The 17,786-nt window shown below is 44.1% G+C and overlaps 1 protein-coding gene across 2 annotated transcripts in view; it reads left to right on the forward strand.

The window, feature by feature from the left end:
- The window catches only part of Dbt (dihydrolipoamide branched chain transacylase E2), a 37,927-nt gene extending 20,141 nt beyond the window's left edge, over window positions 1-17,786 (forward strand). For both annotated transcript variants that reach the window (XM_028890150.2, XM_028890151.2), the window contains 7 exons: window positions 1,555-1,676; window positions 6,419-6,635; window positions 7,453-7,619; window positions 10,919-10,996; window positions 13,612-13,803; window positions 13,924-13,995; window positions 16,521-17,786. In XM_028890150.2, coding sequence (XP_028745983.1) covers window positions 1,555-1,676; window positions 6,419-6,635; window positions 7,453-7,619; window positions 10,919-10,996; window positions 13,612-13,803; window positions 13,924-13,995; window positions 16,521-16,688 — 1,016 coding nt within the window. In that variant the 3' untranslated portion in view covers window positions 16,689-17,786. The remainder of the gene's footprint in view (window positions 1-1,554; window positions 1,677-6,418; window positions 6,636-7,452; window positions 7,620-10,918; window positions 10,997-13,611; window positions 13,804-13,923; window positions 13,996-16,520) is intronic.

The raw sequence follows: 17,786 nt of genomic DNA on the forward strand, positions 1-17,786 counted from the left end.
GGGGAATACTACCAAGGAGTTAAAGAGCACTGAATTTTTTATTTTTTTATTTATTATGTGTGTGCATGTGCATACCACCATGCACATGCAGGGGTCTGAGGACAGCTTTTGGAAAGTGGTTTTCTCCTTCCGTCACGTGGATCCTGGGGATCAAATTCAGGTCGTCAGGCCTATGAACAGGTACCTTTACCTGCTGAGCCATTTCGCTGGCCCCTGGACTTTTTTTTTTTTTTTTTTAAAGATATCAAGTCTCACTGTATGGCTTTGACTGGCCTGGAACTCACAGTGTAGACCAGGCTGGCTTGCCGCTTCCTCCTGAGTGCTAGGATTAAAGACATATGCCATCATGTCCTGCTGTGGACACTTTTGAGGGTGAAAATGTGTTCATTATCTTGATCATGGTAATGATTCATAGGTATATACGTATTTAAATCTTACCAAATTCTCTATTTTACATAGGCAGTGTATTGTCACAGTTATATCCCAGCAACAAAATATCTCAGTTATGTCCCCAACAAAACTGATGAAATTGGGATCTATGCTAGTGAACTTAGGAAGTCGTCTGGATACTTGTGTTGCCTAGCCTACTGATTTTAGTTTGTGTGTGCATCTTTTCCTTTCACACTTTTACTTTTTTATAATTTTAATTTTCTTCCTGGTACAGTCTTTTAGAAGCTTGAATTATATTACTTGTGTTTTATATTATTATTATATTTATATCTATTACCTATGCATGCACATTCAGCCACAGAGGCCAGAGATATCAGATCCCTTAGAAGTGGAGTTACAGGCAGCTGTGAGCCACCTGACATGACTGCTAGGAACTGAATTCCTGCTCTCAGCTACGAGCCGTCTCTCCAGCTCCTAATCTAGCATTTGAGACATAGAAGCTGAAGGACCAGGAGTTCAAGGTCATTCTTGGCTACTTAGTGAGCTCAGAGACCAGTCTGGGCTACATAAAACCCTGTATCAAAAATAAAACACAGTACCGGGTATAAATATTCTCTCTGCCAAACTTCACCTCCAGCACTGAGATTTTGGATGACCTTTCCCCTAACTTTTGTGCTGGGAATTGAACTCGGGGCTTATGCATGCCAGGCAAAAAATGTTCTACCACCAAACAATATCCCCCCTAGCCTTGTTTTCCCATCTGAAGTAGTTCAGAGTTTTAGTCATAGATCACTGTGTGTGTGTGTGTGTGTGTGTGTGTTGTACATACTTGTTCATGTGTGTATGTGAGCGTGTATGTGGGGACCAAAGCTTGATACCAATGTCTTCCTCAGTCACTTCCCACCTTATTTTGAGGGACTGCATCTCTCATGGAACCTGGAGCTCATCGATTCATTCCTGCTTCCTGGGGAAGGAGCTCCAGGAATGTTTGCCTCCACCCCTCTTCCCCCACAGTGCTAGGGTTGCATTTACGTGGGTGCTGAGGATCCAGACTCAGGTCCTTGTGCACTCAAGCACTTGACTGACTCAGCCGTCTGGCCAGCCCCAGCGCTGAGCTTTTTTAAAGAGATGCTTTTGACTGAAGTTGTCTAATCTTGCTTCCAGATTCAGAAGAAGATGTTGTTGAAACTCCTGCTGTGTCTCATGAAGAACACACTCACCAAGAGATAAAAGGCCAGAAAACACTAGCGACACCTGCCGTTCGTCGTCTGGCAATGGAAAACAACGTAAGTCGTCTTAGAATTGAAGTTTGAGACTACATAGAGAGTATACATTTGTATCTCTGGGGGAAAAAGGCAGCTCTCTGTAAAGTGGTTCAAGCTGAATAATGAACGAGGTTGCTATAGTAATGTGGTCATGGCACAAAAGCACCTGGGATGGGACAGGTATTTGCTGCTCTTCCAGAGGACGCAGGTTCTGTTCCCAGCACCCACGTGGACGGCTCAGTCACCACCTGCGGCTCCCACTCTGGAGCGTCTGATACCTCTTCTGACACCTACGAACACTTCCAACATATGTGACATAAGTTCACACAAACACACACACCAATAAAAATAAATCTTAAAAAAATAAAGAACTGGGAAGAAATGACAGGACAACATGAACTTAGTACTTAATATTAATCGAATAATGGGGTATTTTATTCTTTCACAGAGCCCAGTAGCAGTAACAGCTGTTGTTGGTTGTTTTGGGGGGCCCACCACCAAACTCCCAGCTTTTCTTAACTTAAATTATCCCCTCTACCTTTGCCTCAGTTTTTCCTTTTCTTACTTCTGTAAATCTTACTTTCACTCTTTCTCTGTGACTGGCTGGGTGGCTGGGTGGCTGGCCCCTCGCATCCTCCTCCTTCTTTTGCTCCTCCTTCTTTCTTCTCCCAGACTTCTTCTATTTATTCTCTCTGCCTGCCATTCCCACCTATCCTTTCTCCTGCCCATCTATTGGCTGTTCAGCTCTTTATTAGACCATCAGGTGTTTTAGACAGGCAAAGTAACACAGCCTCACAGAGTTAAACAAATGTAACATAAAAGAATGCAACGCATCTTTGCATCATTAAACAAATGTCCACAGCACAAACAAATGTCACACACCTTAAAACACTATTCTACAACAGCTAACATTTCTCCAGTCTTTCTGAATACCAGTGGCTTGGGGCTGGGGAGATAAGGCGGCTCAGGCAGTGAAGTGCTCACTACACGGATCCAAAGACGTGAGGTGATGCCCCCCCCCCCGTAAGCCTGGTGTGGTGGTACACGTGTGCAATCCCAGCGTTCAGGATGGAGGTAGGGGATCGCTGGGCCTCACTGGCTGCCAGTCTGCTCCAAATTGGCAAGCTTCAGGTTTAGTGAGAGAGCAGACAGCTCTTGAGAAATCATACCAGAGGTTGACCTGTGGCCTTGACATGCACAGGCTCAGGTGTGTGTGTGTGTGTGCCCACACTCACATGAACACACACAGGAGCACATCAAACAGGCAAACACATACATACCGTACTTTAGTTCAGGTGAATTAGAAGCACAGTTTAAGAATCCACATGCCTGCGACTGATTTCTTAAAGAACAAAAATCTGTAGAGGGAACGAAAGGCTAGCAACGGGAAAAGACTAAAAATGAACAGTCGTGGATGTGGTAATAAAAATCTGCCAAGCTACACTCTGCTGAGACAAGCAGGCGTGTGCTGTCTTTGTCCGTCTCTGTGTTTGTCAATTTGCCATAACTGCAGCAAAATGCCTGAAATGAACCATCTAATAAAGGAGATGTTTAATTCGGCCCCAGTTTCACAGTTTTCAGTTCATGACCAATTGGCCCCCATGTTTTAGGTGTGTGGGAGTCCAGTGCATCATGGTAGGAGGGCAGAGGGAGGAAGCTTACTCTCCTCCTAGCTGGGAATTGAAAAGGTCACCCCAAAATCCCCTTTGATGACACACCTGTAGTAACTGGGGAGTCTCCCAGTAGACCCCAACTCAAAGTTTCCACCACATCCTAACACCAGCAAATTAGAACCAGCCTTTATTTTATTTATTTTTTATTTTTATGTATGTACACATATCTTTTTTTAAAGATAGGATCTTATTACATGGTGCAGGCTGGCCTCAAAATCACTATATAGCCCAGGCTATCTTCATAATCTCTATTCTCCTACCTCAGTCTTCAGATCACCGGAATTATAGGCATTCACCACCGTACCCTACTGAGCACAAGCCTTGAACACAGCCCTGGGGTCATTCCAGATCCAAACCGTAGCCTACTCTGTGACTGTGGCAGGTAAAATGCCAGGCAGCATGGCTCCCTGGCACTAATAAGTGCTTCCATGTCTCAGTGAACTTCCAGATTAGAACTACTGTGAGACCTAGAGCAGAAAAAGGGCCAGTGTGCTTACAGAGCTGACAGGGCACTGAAGCCAGAGGTTAACAGAGAGGTTATCATCTCAGAACCAATCAATGGTCATCACAGTCATTTAAGCACGTGTGTGCCAGGCACTCCATACGTCATCTCTGATTACTACAACAGCCTCAGGGTGAGAAAGGACAGATGGGGTGTTAACGTTTCCAAACCCAAAGTAAACAACAGAACTGGGAGTCTGAGGAGAGTTCTGTTGACACAGCCTGAGTTCTTCCCATGCTGGCCAGCACTGCAGAGAATTTCTGAGAAAAGTAGTTGTTACCATGGGGGGGGTAGGGGGGTAGGTGAGGGCGGCAACCAAGTTTGTATCATGCAGATGTGTAATTGAATTGTGGAAATGTTACTATAGATCCAGAAGATTTTGCCTGTGAGGAACTATTCAAGGACAAACTCTGTTCTGCCTTGTGTGCTCATGGGCAAACACTCCACAACTGACCTACACCCCTACCCCTTTTTAGGGGGAACTTTTAAGTAGATGCTATGTATCCTAGTCTCATCTGGAACTTGCTATTGTAGCCCAACCTGGCTTTAAATTCACAATCCTCCAGCCTCTGCTCCTAAATGCTAAGATTATAGTCCTGTATTTCCACGCCTGGCTTCTCTGTATCTTTTCTTTCACTTTCATATTTTGTTGTTTGCTGTTTTGGGGTTTTTTTTTTTTATTCTGCTCTCCTACAATTCATCCCAACCCCAGTTTCCCCTCCCTCCACTCTTCCCAGATCCACTCCTCTGTTTCCCTTCAGAGAAGAGCAGGCTCCCTGGGATGTCAACCACACAGATCATAACAAGATCCAATAAGACTAGGCACAGACCCTCATATCGAGGTTGGGTGAGGCAACCCAGTAGGAGGAAAAGGGTCCTAAGAGCAGGCGACAGAGTCAGAGACAGCTTCACTCCCACTGTTAGGAGTCCCACAAGAACACCAACCCATACAACCATGTCATATGCAGAGGACCTAGCACAGCCTATGCAGGCTCTGGGATTGCCATGTCAGTCTGTGTGAGCCGCTGTGAGCCCTGCTTAGTTGATTCTGTGGACCATGTCCTCCTGGTGTCCTCAACCCTTCTGGCTCCCACAGTTCTTCCCTCTTTCTTCCTCGGGGTTCCCTGAGCTCCAAGGGAGGGGCCCAGTGGAGATCTCCAATTTGGACTCTTTCCACACCTAATATTTAGCAGTAGGTCTCTATATCTGCTCCCATCAGCTGCCTGAGAAAGCCTCCCTGTGGTGGTACTTGTGTACCCTAATACAGTTTGTCTGAAGATCAGAGAGACAAAGGAACAAGTCACTGCCACGTCTCACCTCGCCAACTCCTCGGTCTAAAAAGGCCTCGGCTGATAGGCTTCTAGCCAAATGAGCTTCCTCAGCTAAAAAGGCTCCAGCTGAAAGGGACGCTTCTGCCGGAAAGCCTTTAGTTCCTGCCTCCTCACACCTTATATACCTTTCTCTGCCCAGCCATCACTTCCTGGGATTAAAGGTGTGTGTGTTTCCCAGTACTGGAATTAAAGGTGTGTGCCACCACTGCCTGGCTCTGTTTTTTCTCCTAGACTGAGTCAACCTCATGTAGTCCAGGGTGGCTTTGAACTCACAGAAATCCAGGTGGATCTTTGCCTCCGGAGTGCTAGGATTAAAGGTGTGTGCCACCACTGTCTGGCCTCTATGTTTAATCTAGTGGCTTGTTCTGTTCTCTGATCTTCTCAGGCAAATTTTATTAGGGTACACAACATATCACCACACCTATCTGATGATGATTGGGCTAGGCACCCATCTAGCACATTTATATATATTTTTTTAAATCAATATATAGTAATTATACAAAATAGAGGGTTTAATTTAAAAGAAGTAAGAATTATGAGAGAAGGTCTAGAGAGATGGCTCAGTGGTTAAAATCTCCAGCTGCTCTTCTAGAGGACCCAGATTCAATTCACAAAATCTACATGTCAGTCAACAACTAGCTCTAACTCTGGTCCTAGGTGATCTAGAGTTCTCTTCTGGCCTCCTTGGGCACCAGGTACACAAGTAATATACAGATATATGTGCAAGCAAGACAACATAACAAATAAAGAAATAAAAACTCATTAAAAACGAAAAGAATTAGGGAGAGCAGAGCATGGTGGCACACACCTTTAATCCCATCACTCAGCAGGCAGAGGCAGGTGAGTCTCTTGAAGTTCAGGGCCAGCTTGATCGACATAGTGAGTTCCAGACCAGCCAGGACTACACAGTGAGATCCTGTCTTGAGAGAGAGAGACAGAGACAGAGACAGAGAGAGAGAGAGAGAGAGAGAGAGAGAGAGAGAGAGAGAGAGAGAGAGAGAAGAAAGAAAAAAAGAAAGACAGAATGAATGAATTATGGGAGAGATTTAGAGATTTAAATGGGTAAATGAACAGCAGTGTGCTAAAGGTAACAGCCACTTACACAGAGATCCTGAAGCTTATTTCTCAAAATGATGAAAATGTTGCTTCCTTGAACCAAGTTATTGGGCAGAAGTTTTTACCTTTAATTGATTATGCTCCATTTTTAAATTTTGATGATAGATTTGTTTTTTAGCACTAAAATGTGTTCTATTTTAGATTAAGCTGAGTGAAGTTGTTGGCTCGGGAAAAGATGGCAGAATACTCAAAGAAGATATTCTCAACTTTTTGGAAAAGCAAACAGGAGCCATATTGCCTCCATCGCCAAAAGCTGAAATACCACCACCTCCACCACAACCCAAAGACAGGACCTTTCCCATGCCAATATCAAAGCCTCCAGTGTTCACAGGCAAGGACAGGACAGAGCCCGTAACAGGTAACGGCAGAGGCAGTTCCGTGAGGCCGTGCTGACTTGTTTCATAGAAACTACCTCAGGGGATGTGTGTGCATCGTATGATGCTTTCCATTATTTTTTGAGCCAGGGTCTCACTATGTAGCTCTGGAACTCAATATGTAGACCAGGCTGACTTCAGACTCGCAGAGATCAGCCTGCCTCTGCTGAAGGAGACCCATGCTGTGGGCTCCCTCCAGGACCTTGGATTAGGCACAGACCATACCTTGTTTTCACAGAGAGGTAGATCCATTTTAAGCGGGGAAGAAAAGTTGAAGTGGCTGCTTTCTGACTCAGGCAGAAAAGCAGTAGCCAGTGACCTTGCAGGTGAAATTTTTAAGAGGAAAAAAGGGGAGGTCTGTGTTAGAATGGGCTAGGATGCTGTGGTGTATCTTGAATGGGCATGCTAATTGAGCCAAAGGGGGCTTTTGATTGCTGGACTTTAATACTTTGATATCTGAACCTTGGTAGTCAGCCTCAGGAGAAGGGAGTGTTCAATAAAGAGAACAGACCTTGGGGCCTAGCTTTAGGAATGTAATGTAACTGTTTTTAGCAAGGCAGAGGGAATTAGGAGAAAGGCAAGGCCTGCCAGAGCCATATTCTAATGGGCTAGTGTCCCCTCATCTGCCTCCCAAGTGCTGGGAATAAAGATGTACACCACCACTGCCCAGCTTTCAATTCTTACTAACAGAAAAGTTCAAACTCATCGTGAACTTATAATGACACAATCCACCATTTTGCTAATTTGTATTGAAAAATAACATATTATCGGATTTATATAAATGGATTGAGTTTCTTGTAGGCTTCCAAAAAGCAATGGTCAAGACCATGTCTGCAGCCCTGAAGATTCCCCACTTTGGCTATTGTGATGAAGTTGACCTTACTGAACTGGTTAAGCTTCGGGAAGAATTAAAACCTGTTGCTTTGGCTCGTGGAATCAAACTCTCCTTCATGCCCTTCTTCTTAAAGGTGAGTGTCACTCAAGCGAGGCCCCAGAGGACACCGCCACTTGTTTGTAAAGATGTCATAGTTAATCGGTTTGCATTAAAATACTACTTCGTACCTTATAATCAGACTTAGAAAAAAAAGTTCAAACCCACTATCTCTTGGTTTCATAAGAATTTATACAATTGAAATCTGTGTTATATTTTTATCTACTTACCTCATTTTTTAAAGATTAGTTTTATTTTATGTTTAAGTTACATTTATCTCTTTATTTAGTATGTGTCTGTGTGCATGCATGCATGCGTGTGCATAGTTAGAGTCTAAAGAGAAATCCCATAAAGACCACCAGTCATGTATGTAATCAACAAGAGCATTTAATAAAAATTCCAGCATGCAGGGGTCAACCATCTGGATACAGTGGCACATGGCTCACAGGCTCCTTTTAAGCAGGATTAGGGGAGTTCCAGGTTAAGTAAACTTTGAAGTAATTGGGTAGAGACCCTTTTTGGTACAGGAATCATTTTTTGATTGGCTCATGGCATCTGGTCAGCAACTGTGGCTGCAGTGTCTGGGGTCTGTTTGACTGAAAATAGCAAGAACAGTTCCTGCTTGTGGCCAGGTAGGACCCTGATTGGCTGACTAGCTACCAGACTGGACATACTTCCTGGGGGTCTGATGGAAGCCAGACATGAGTCAACATAGGATGGTGGGGTAAAGTGGGGCAGAAGTCTTAGCAAACTGGCCCTTGGAAAAAAAAAAACAAAACCAAAACAACTGGCTCTGTTAGGGTCAGTCCTGTTATAAGAGGGGATGGCCATTTCATGCGTGAGTGTGTTTGTGTGCTTGTGTACTCAGGAGGACAGCTGGCAGGAGTCTGTTCCTCCTTCCACCTTGTGAGTCCCAGGGATTGAACTCAGGCTGTCAGGCTTGAAGAAAGTGCCTCACTCAACTCAGTGAACCATCCCGCTAGCCCAAGATTTGTTTGTTTGTTTGTTTGTTTGTTTGTTTATGAGGCAGGGCTTCACCAAGCAGCCCTGGCTGGCCTGGAACTTACTATGTAGACAAGGCTGCTTTCAAATTCACAGAGATCAATGTGTCTCTGCCTCCTAAATGCTGGGATTAAAGGCATACACCACAATACATGCCTATTTATTTTTTAAGTGTGTGTGTGTAGCTAGAGTTTTCTGCTTGCCACAGTCAGACAAATCTCTGTCACCCGCCAGTCCCACAGCCGCTCAGACCCAACCAAGTAAACACAGAGACTTATATTGCTTACGAACTGTATGGCCGTGGCAGGCTTCTTGTTAACTGTTCTTATATCTTAAAGTAACGCATTTCTACAAATCTATACCTCGCCACGTGGCTGGTGGCTTATCGACGTCTTCACATGCTGCTGGTCATGGCGGCGGCTGCAGTGTCTCCTTCTGCTTCCTGTTCTTTTATTTCTCCTCTGTTAGTCCGCCTATACTTCCTGCCTAGCCACGACCAATCAGGTTTTATTTATTGACCAATCAGAGCAACTTGACATACAGACCATCCCCCAGTACAGCCAAGTGCAGACCATCTCAGACACTGCACTCAGGCCATGGTCCTAATCATCCTCTATACGGACCTGCTGGTAACGCACAAGGAACCAAGAAGGCTCCCACAGGACATACATTAACATCCCACAGTGTGTGTGTGTGTGTGTGTGTGTGTGTGTGTGTGTGTGTGTGTGTGTTTCATGCAAGTGGCCACAGAGGACAGAAGAGGGTGTCAGTCAGATCTCCTGGAATGGGTGTTGACAGGCAGTTGTGAGTCATTCAGCTTGGGTCCTAGGAACCAAACTGTTAGTCCCCTGCAGGAGCAGGTCATGCTCTTAACCACTGAGCCATCTCTCCACTTTAGACTAGGAGGAGAATTGTGCGGACAGCTGAGGAAAGCCTTTCATTCCGAAAGGGTCGTAGGAAAGTTCTGGTTTGAGCTAAAAGGAGACTTTGCACCTGGCGGTGGGTGTTCATTTCCATGTACCCAGCACATTCAGGGGGGCTTCTGAGAATCATTTCCAGGGCTAGGCCTTGAGACCATCAGGCTTGGGTGAGCATGCTACAGACAGTTACCCTGAATTTTCAGAGCATCCCAGATATGGAGATATTACTGTCTCCACTCTCCTCTGAAGAGGCCTCAGAGAGGTTGGGAATCTTGTCATGGACATTAACTAACAAATTAACAAATGGAAAAGCCACATTTCTGGTCTGGTCTGGTCTGGTCTGGCCTGGCCTCCTACTCAGCATGACCCCTCCTGCCCTGTCATCAGTCTACAGAGACAATCATCCTTCAATCAAATCATATCACTTCCCGAGGCTTTTCGATAGTTTCCACTCAGCATCTTTAGGATGCTTTCCCAAGTCCTAGAGTGGCATACAAGTTTCTGCTGACTACCCCTCCAGTCTCCTCAAAACCGCTCCCCATTTTAATCTCCTTGAGCTATACATACAGTTGCTGGATTATGCAATTTTACCTGAAATACCCACCAAGTGTCTCCCCCCATCATTTCGTTTTGTTTTGTTTTTGAAACAGAGTTCCACTAGCTAGCCCAGGCTGGCCTGGAACTCACAGTCCTGCTCCAGCTTCCAAGTACTGGGATTACAGGCATGAGCCTGTATCTCACCTGGCCTCCTTTTTCAAATATCTGTGCATCTTAAATATCAAATCAGTTCAGTATTGACTCCAGAAACCTCTGTGGCTCTCCGGCGTACGGGCAGGAGAGAAATGATATAAAGAGAAAGGAAGTATAAAGAAAAGCAGGGGAGAGAATAAAGGGGGCAAACGGGTTTGTGCCAGCAGGCTGGGCTCCAGTATGTATTTGAGCCAGCTCTGCCCTTGACTAGGCCAAGGACACCTGTGCACACTGACCTCCAATGGTCACTTTGCAATCACTGTGTATTCTTCCTACAGAGAAATGGCCTACCTGCCTTTTTGTGTTTGAATTTCTAATCTATTTTTAAACTACTGACTTGCTTCTCATAAAAATCTAAATCTACATGTTAGTGAGGAAATCGCTTGGGATTGAGACATTTTCTTTGGTACTTTGGCAGCCTGCGTGGTTACTTTGAAAATTCCCTTCATGTTTGCAAGTGACCCGACCACTTTATCATTTGTTTTTAAATGAGGAGGGCAACCTAGTTTCACCAAGATTGGGATAAGAGTGGAAGTGATCAACCCGCAGTGTGTGGCCTTGAATTTACACTCAGCCTAAATTAAGTGTTCTCTTTCCCTCTCCCTTCCTACCTCCATTGCTTCCAGTCATCAATGTCATGTGACATTGTCTTTCTCTCCCACAGGCCGCTTCTTTGGGCTTGCTACAGTTTCCTATCCTCAATGCCTCCCTGGATGAAAACTGCCAGAACGTCACCTACAAGGTTGGCCATGCATTGTGAAAATCCTCACTGTAATAGAAGATGGTGTGCGTGGACTTGTAGGTTAGAACCCTCTAGGACACTCAAACAATGACCCCTTTTCGGACAGGAGTGAAAGCCGTTCAGCTGAAGTGCAATCTATCAGCTTTGTTTTCACTGTTTAATAAGGATTTTGTCAGGTGTGCAGCCAATGCACTTTCGACATCCTGTCGAGTTTCCATTGAAAATGGTGGAACTATACAGATGTGGTGTGGGAACTATACAGATGTGGTGTGGGTGTGTTACTCACTCTGCTCAGCATCTCAAAAGAATCACCTCTCTCAAGATTAAGTTTCTGGAATTTTAAGGAAGAGAGCTGTCTTAGTTAGGGTTCCTATTGCTGAGACAAGACACCATGACCACGGTAACTCTTATAAAAGAAAACATTTCATTGAGGTGGCAATTAAATATTATAAAATAAAATATTTTCAGAGGTTTAGTCCATTATCATCACGGCGGAGTATAGCAGCGTACAGGTAGACATGGTGCTAGAAAACTCTACATCATGACTCAAGGCAACAGGAAGTGGTCTGAGACACTGAGTGGTATCTTGAGCATATATGAGACCCACCCCCACAGTGACACACTTCCTCCAGCAAGATCACACCTACCTCAACAAGGCCACACCTCCTGATAGTACCACTCTGTTTGGGGGCCGTTTTCTTTCAAACCATCACAAGAGCAAATTTTTTTAAAAGTATGTGTAGGTAGGAGCAGATTTCTTCATGTGGGAATGTACCCATGAGTACAGGTGCCTGCAGAGGCCAGAGGCATTCGTTCACTTGGGTGGAGTTACAGACTATCATGAGGCTCCCGATGTGGGTGCTGGGAAGTTAATTTGGGTCCTCTGGAAGAGCAGCAAGTGCTCTTAACTTCTAAGCCATCTCTCCAGTCCAAGAGAGAATAATTAATAATAATAATTTTTTTAAGTAATACATTTGACTCCAGTTTGAGGGAAATCTTCTGTTTGGACTGAAAGTTTCTTAAGACAGATTCTTGCAATGTTGATTCCCATATTCACTCTCCATTAGCAATGCTCAGCTAGCAGTAAGCATAGGCCTGCAGGGAGGTAGCTTAGTGGTAGAGTGCTTACCCAACATCACCAAAACACAAACCAAAAGGTACATGTAGGTAATGCAGGCCATCTGATCAAAGTATTGCGGTGTGTCTAATACAGTGAACTCTTTATTTTTATCTTAATCTTTCCTAATATAGCTTAGTTTAAAAATTTAGAGAAAACAATGTTTGCCTTCATTCCTGTGGCCTCAGATACTCCCTTTTCAGCCTAATATTCTTCCATGAATTCATTTAAGTAATACAAATTTTTCTTTAATTTGCTTTTCTCTTTTTCATTTAATATATTATGGATATCATCACACATCAATAGATGTGATATTATCATTTATTCAATCAGTAACCTACTGGCAAATATTTTGTTTTAGAACTATCTGATGCTGCCCCCACACCCCGCCCAGTTAATTCCTTCATTTATTTCCTTAGCACAGGTTTTTATAAATATTGTATGTATCTTCATAATGGAAAGAGAGAACTGACTCCTACAAGTTGTTCTCTGACTTCTGCGTACATTTCATGGTGTTTGTATGTACACACATGTATGCACACAAATGTTATTGTAAAATTTAAAAAGAGACTATTGTCTCTAAAACAATCTTTTAAGCTTGGTTAAATTATTATTATTATTATTATTATTATTATTATTATTTTTTTTTTTTTTTTTTTTTGAGACAGGGTTTCTCTGTGTAGCTTTGTGTCTTTCCTGGGACTCACTTGGTAGTCCAGGCTGGCCTCGAACTCACAGAGATCCGCCTGGCTCTGCCTTCCGAGTGCTGGGATTAAAGGCGTGCACCACCAACGCCCGGCCTATTATTTTTATTTATTTATTTATTTAGGTTTTTCGAGACAAGGTTTCTCTGTGTAGTTTTGGTGCCTGTCCTGGATCTCGCTCTGTAGCCCAGGCTGGCCTTGAACTTACAGAGATCCACCTGGCTTTGCTTCCCGAGTGCTGGGATTAAAAGCATGTGCCACCGCCACCCGGCTTAAATTATTATTATTATTTTTTTTTTTTACTTTTTTTTTTTTTAAAGAAAAGGGTTTATATGAGCGAGAAATTATTATTATTTTTTTAATTCACATTTATTTTATTGAGGGCAGGAAACTGGTGTCACTGTACGTACGTGAGTGGAGGTCAGAGGTCAGAACTTACAGGAGTTCTTCTCTCCTTTCACTCTGCGGGTTCAGGAGTTTGAGCTCAGCTTGGCAGCACGTGCCTTTACTCATGATGCCCTTGCATGCACCTGAACTATTTCTTCTAAACGACTTCTACTCTAGTGAAAGTGGTGGCTGGTTTGTCTTGTGGCCTTCTGGCTTTTCCAGATATGGTCTGGCCATATGGCACAAACCGGCCTCAAACCATCCGTCTTTCTTCCTCAGCCTCCTGAATATTGTGCACCACATGCCTAGTAGTTTAGTATCTTTGTTTTAGAAGAGAGTGGAATGTATCTTTGCTTTGTTGTAAGCTTATGTATTCAAAGTCCTACTGGGTAATTTTTATTTCTTAGGCTTCTCACAACATTGGGATAGCAATGGATACTGAGCTGGGGTTGATTGTCCCCAATGTGAAGAATGTTCAGGTCCGCTCTGTATTTGAGATTGCCATGGAGCTGAACCGTCTCCAGAAACTGGGTTCTTCGGGTCAGCTCAGTACCGCCGACCTTACCGGAGGGACATTCACTCTTTCCAACATTGGCTCAGTAAGTCATGGTGTTCAAATTCAAGAGTGTAACTTGCATTTCTGAGCATATGCTCAAATAAAATACAGCTTGTCATCTGTCAGGCATTCCCTGAAAGCTAAACTGTCCCATTCTTCTCAGATTGGTGGAACCTATGCCAAGCCAGTGATCTTGCCACCTGAAGTAGCCATTGGGGCCCTGGGAGCAATTAAGGTATGTACAGTGAGGAACTGCGAGATAGTTTCGGCAAGTTGGAAGATTGGACATGAAAACTCAGCGCTGAAGGTTTTCCTCCGCCTTCTAGTTTGAGTTTGTGAACTTTGGCTCTGTGTGCCTATTTCTTTTCTTTCTTTCTTTCTTTCTTTCTTTCTTTCCTTCTTTCTTTCTCTCTCTCTCTCTCTCTTTCTCTTTCTTTCTTTCTTTTTAAATGTGCATTGATGTTTTTGCCATGGGTGCTGGGTCCCCTGGAACTGGAGTTACAGGCAGTGTGAGCTGCCATGTAGGTGCTGGGAACTGAACCCTCGTCCTCTGGAAGAGCAGTCAGTGCTCTCAATCACTGAGCCATCTGTCCAGCCCCAGGACGCCTGTTTCTTCCCTGTTTGAATTAGATCAGAGGCCACTGTACAGTCCCAGCTGGCTCAAACTCTGGATCCTCCTGCCCCACTATTCACCTGCTGGGATTACAGGTGTGGGCCACCACACCTGACAAAATACTGATTTCTTGGTCTTGAAGGCAATTGTATTTTGATCAAGAATCTAGGTGACTCCAAAAAAAAATGATCTGTGGCCATGTTTTAGGATTTTAAAATAGGGGTATAGCTCTCTCTGTATGTGTGCGTGCATACATGAGTGCTGCACACATACACAAGGGCTACACACCACACCACACCCCACACCATAGCACTTGTGTGGTGGTCAGAAGACAACTTCAGCAATCAGTTCTCTCCTTCTATGTGGGTTCTGAGGTTCAAATTCAGGTGCTGGGGCTTGGCAGCAAGCACCTTTATTTGTAAAGCCGTCTTGCCAGGCCCGTTAAATCTAATCATAAGTTAGAACTTATATTTTACATTTTTATTTTTTACTGATTTTGTTTTCTTTTTCTGTGAGGTGTGTATGTATGTGTGTGTGAGAGAGAGAGAATGTGTGTGAGTGTGCGCACACGCGTGCGCGTGTGCACGTCTTCCTGTGCTCGGAGGCTAACGTTTGTGGGTGTCCCCCTCTATCACTCTACGCCTTAGTCCTTTGACCCATGATCTTTGCTGAACCTGGAGCTTGAGTTTTTCAGCTAGGCTGGCAGCCAGCAAGCCTCAGCCACCTTTTGTCTTCCCCTGTTCTGGGCTGGGGTTACAGGTGTGTGTAGGGCCACACCCAGGTTACTACCTAGGTGCTGGGATCTGAATTCTAGTCCCCATGCTGGCTCAGCATGGCTCTTAACTGTTGAGCCATCTCTGTGGTCCCAGTAGCTGATGTTTAATGTAATTATGTTATTCCCTGCTTCTTGGTACCAAGGATGGAACTTTGTGCACACTAGGCAAGCACTCCCCTCAGTGAGCTTCCCCAGAGCCGTAATGTATGTTTTTCAGAATAGCCTGTCATGGCTTGGGATTTTCGTTTTTTAAGATGGAGAAACCCTGCCTTTCATGACATGCTCTCTGTCACCTGCTCTGGAGGTGACTGAAAGGGCCTTGGAGTCGGCACAGAACATACCCAGACACCAAATTCTCAACACAAAGGAGATTTTATTGCCCTGGAGGGACGAGAGATAGGGATTGCCTCTGGACCTGACAGAGACACACAGCAGGTATTTCTGCAGGTGTGGTTTTTTAAGGAAAAAGAGGGAGTCTGTGTTAGGGTGAATTGGTAAATCCTGATTGGACGTGGTAGCCAATGTAGCCAAATAATGAATTTTAGTTGCTGGACCTTGGTGTTTTATAGTTAGACCTTGATGATCAGTCTCAGGAGTGAGTCGGTGGCCAAATACGGGACAAGACCTTGGTGGCTAGCTTTAGGAATGGAATCTAACAGTTTAGCAGGGGAGGGGCAAGGGGGCGGGCAAGACCAGCGGGCCCATGTTTGCCGTGGCTCACCCGTTAGAGAGCGTCAGTGACCGTATCTCCCACCTTCGCTCTCCTCCCCCACAGTAGCTGTCAGACTCCTTTGTGTTCCTCTAACACTCCCATCATGCCCCAGCTCCTTATCCAGTGGCCATATCCCGTCCTTCCTTGCGGCCTTCAGTGAGGAGTCCAAGTATTTTCCTTGTCTTGGTTGTCTTTTTTTGTTTTTTGTTTTCGAGATAGGGTTTCTCAGTGTAATTTTGGAGCTTGTCCTGGATCTCACTCTGTAGACCAGGCTGGCCTCGAACTCACAGAGATCCTCCTGCCTCTGCCTCTGCCTCCCGAGTGCTGGGATTAAAGGCATGCGCCACCACCTCCCAGCTGGGTTGTCTTTTTTTAAGAGTTTGTAAGAGTAGTTAACACACGGTGATGAATACAAAGTTAACTATTTAATGTAAATATTGTATATGAGGCAGGAGATACCTTGAAGAAGTTAAAGCTTATGACATATCCGCCCAAGGAGCGGTGGGGAATAGGAGGCAGCCTTTTCAGAAGCCCTGGGGGTGCCCACTTGGCGGGGAGGAGGGGTTCTGAACCTTATACCATTATTGCCAGATCTTCCTTCCACTCCGAGGCAGGGAAATCTACCCTTGTTATTTTTAGTTTTTTTTCCATTACTTCTAGGCCCTTCCCCGATTTGACCAGAAAGGAGACGTTTATAAAGCACAGATAATGAATGTGAGCTGGTCAGCGGATCACAGGATCATTGATGGAGCCACGATGTCACGCTTCTCTAATCTGTGGAAATCCTACCTGGAAAACCCGGCATTTATGCTGCTAGATCTGAAATAGTGCAAATAAGACATCCTTGAACGGTTTGTGTTTCCAAAGAGTACATGAGGCCTGGCTGTGCCAGCATGGATTCTTGTTAGAGTTGCATTAGAAGTGACCCGAGTTCCCTGCTTAAGGCTCTAGAGCACAGTATTTATCACTGTCATGCTAGGCTCTGCTGAAAATGAACAATGGCATAATGATTGTCCTGGGGTATCACGTTGTGTAGGTCAGAGGGTGACTTCTTAATATGGTGCTGAGATCTTTGTGTCAATGAGTTGAAACAGGCAACAAAACAAAATTCGTGTTACTAAAGACAAGTAGCAATATACACGTGGTATTTGCCATGTTTCTTTCTTTTTTTAATTTTTTAACTGACTTTTTTAGTGAAACTTTTAAATTATACTTTACTGGGGAAAGGAATTTATAGTCCAGTGTTTTCCATTTCCCTACAATCATGGTAACTGTTCTACCAAATAAGTGCAATTCTCCTTATCTTTTCAGATGATGAGGTGTACTCTTGCCTTGTGTATAAAGTATCATCTTTAAATGTGTTAGAGCTGAAATTAGCATTATTTAAAGGGAAAATTCTAATCTGCTCTTAACTGTAGATTTACAACCAGTAAGGCTGTGACAGGTAAATGTTTTCAACGGATCGACTTCTAGAGCTGTGGTGATGCTTTGGCATTTTTTCTGGGAAATACTTGACTTTCCAAACTCACTTTGTGACATAAAATACCATAAATACAGCAGCCATTGATTTTTTTTTTTTTTAATGCTTAGAGATTTGTTGCCTTTTAATTTTATTGATCTTCAGCTAAACACAAGAAAGAGACTTGGAATCTGTTCTGTTCTCCTGACCCTCAGTAGGAGCAAGAATAGGAAAAGGGTCAAATGGAAATTGTGGACTAAAATTAGTTTATACAGAAATGCTACTAATGGTCATCTTGATAAGTTAGTTTATACAGAAATGCTACTAATGGTCATCTTGCTACAGGTCCACTTTAATCAGATAGCATCAGGATTAATCTAATTCAAGGCGGGGCACGCCTTTATTCCCAGCACTTGAGAAGCAGAGACAAGTGGATCTCTGAGTTTGAGACTAGCCTAGTCTACACA

The sequence above is a fragment of the Peromyscus leucopus genome, chromosome 6 (genome assembly GCF_004664715.2).
Source record: "Peromyscus leucopus breed LL Stock chromosome 6, UCI_PerLeu_2.1, whole genome shotgun sequence".
In the NCBI taxonomy this organism is placed as follows: domain Eukaryota; kingdom Metazoa; phylum Chordata; class Mammalia; order Rodentia; family Cricetidae; genus Peromyscus; species Peromyscus leucopus.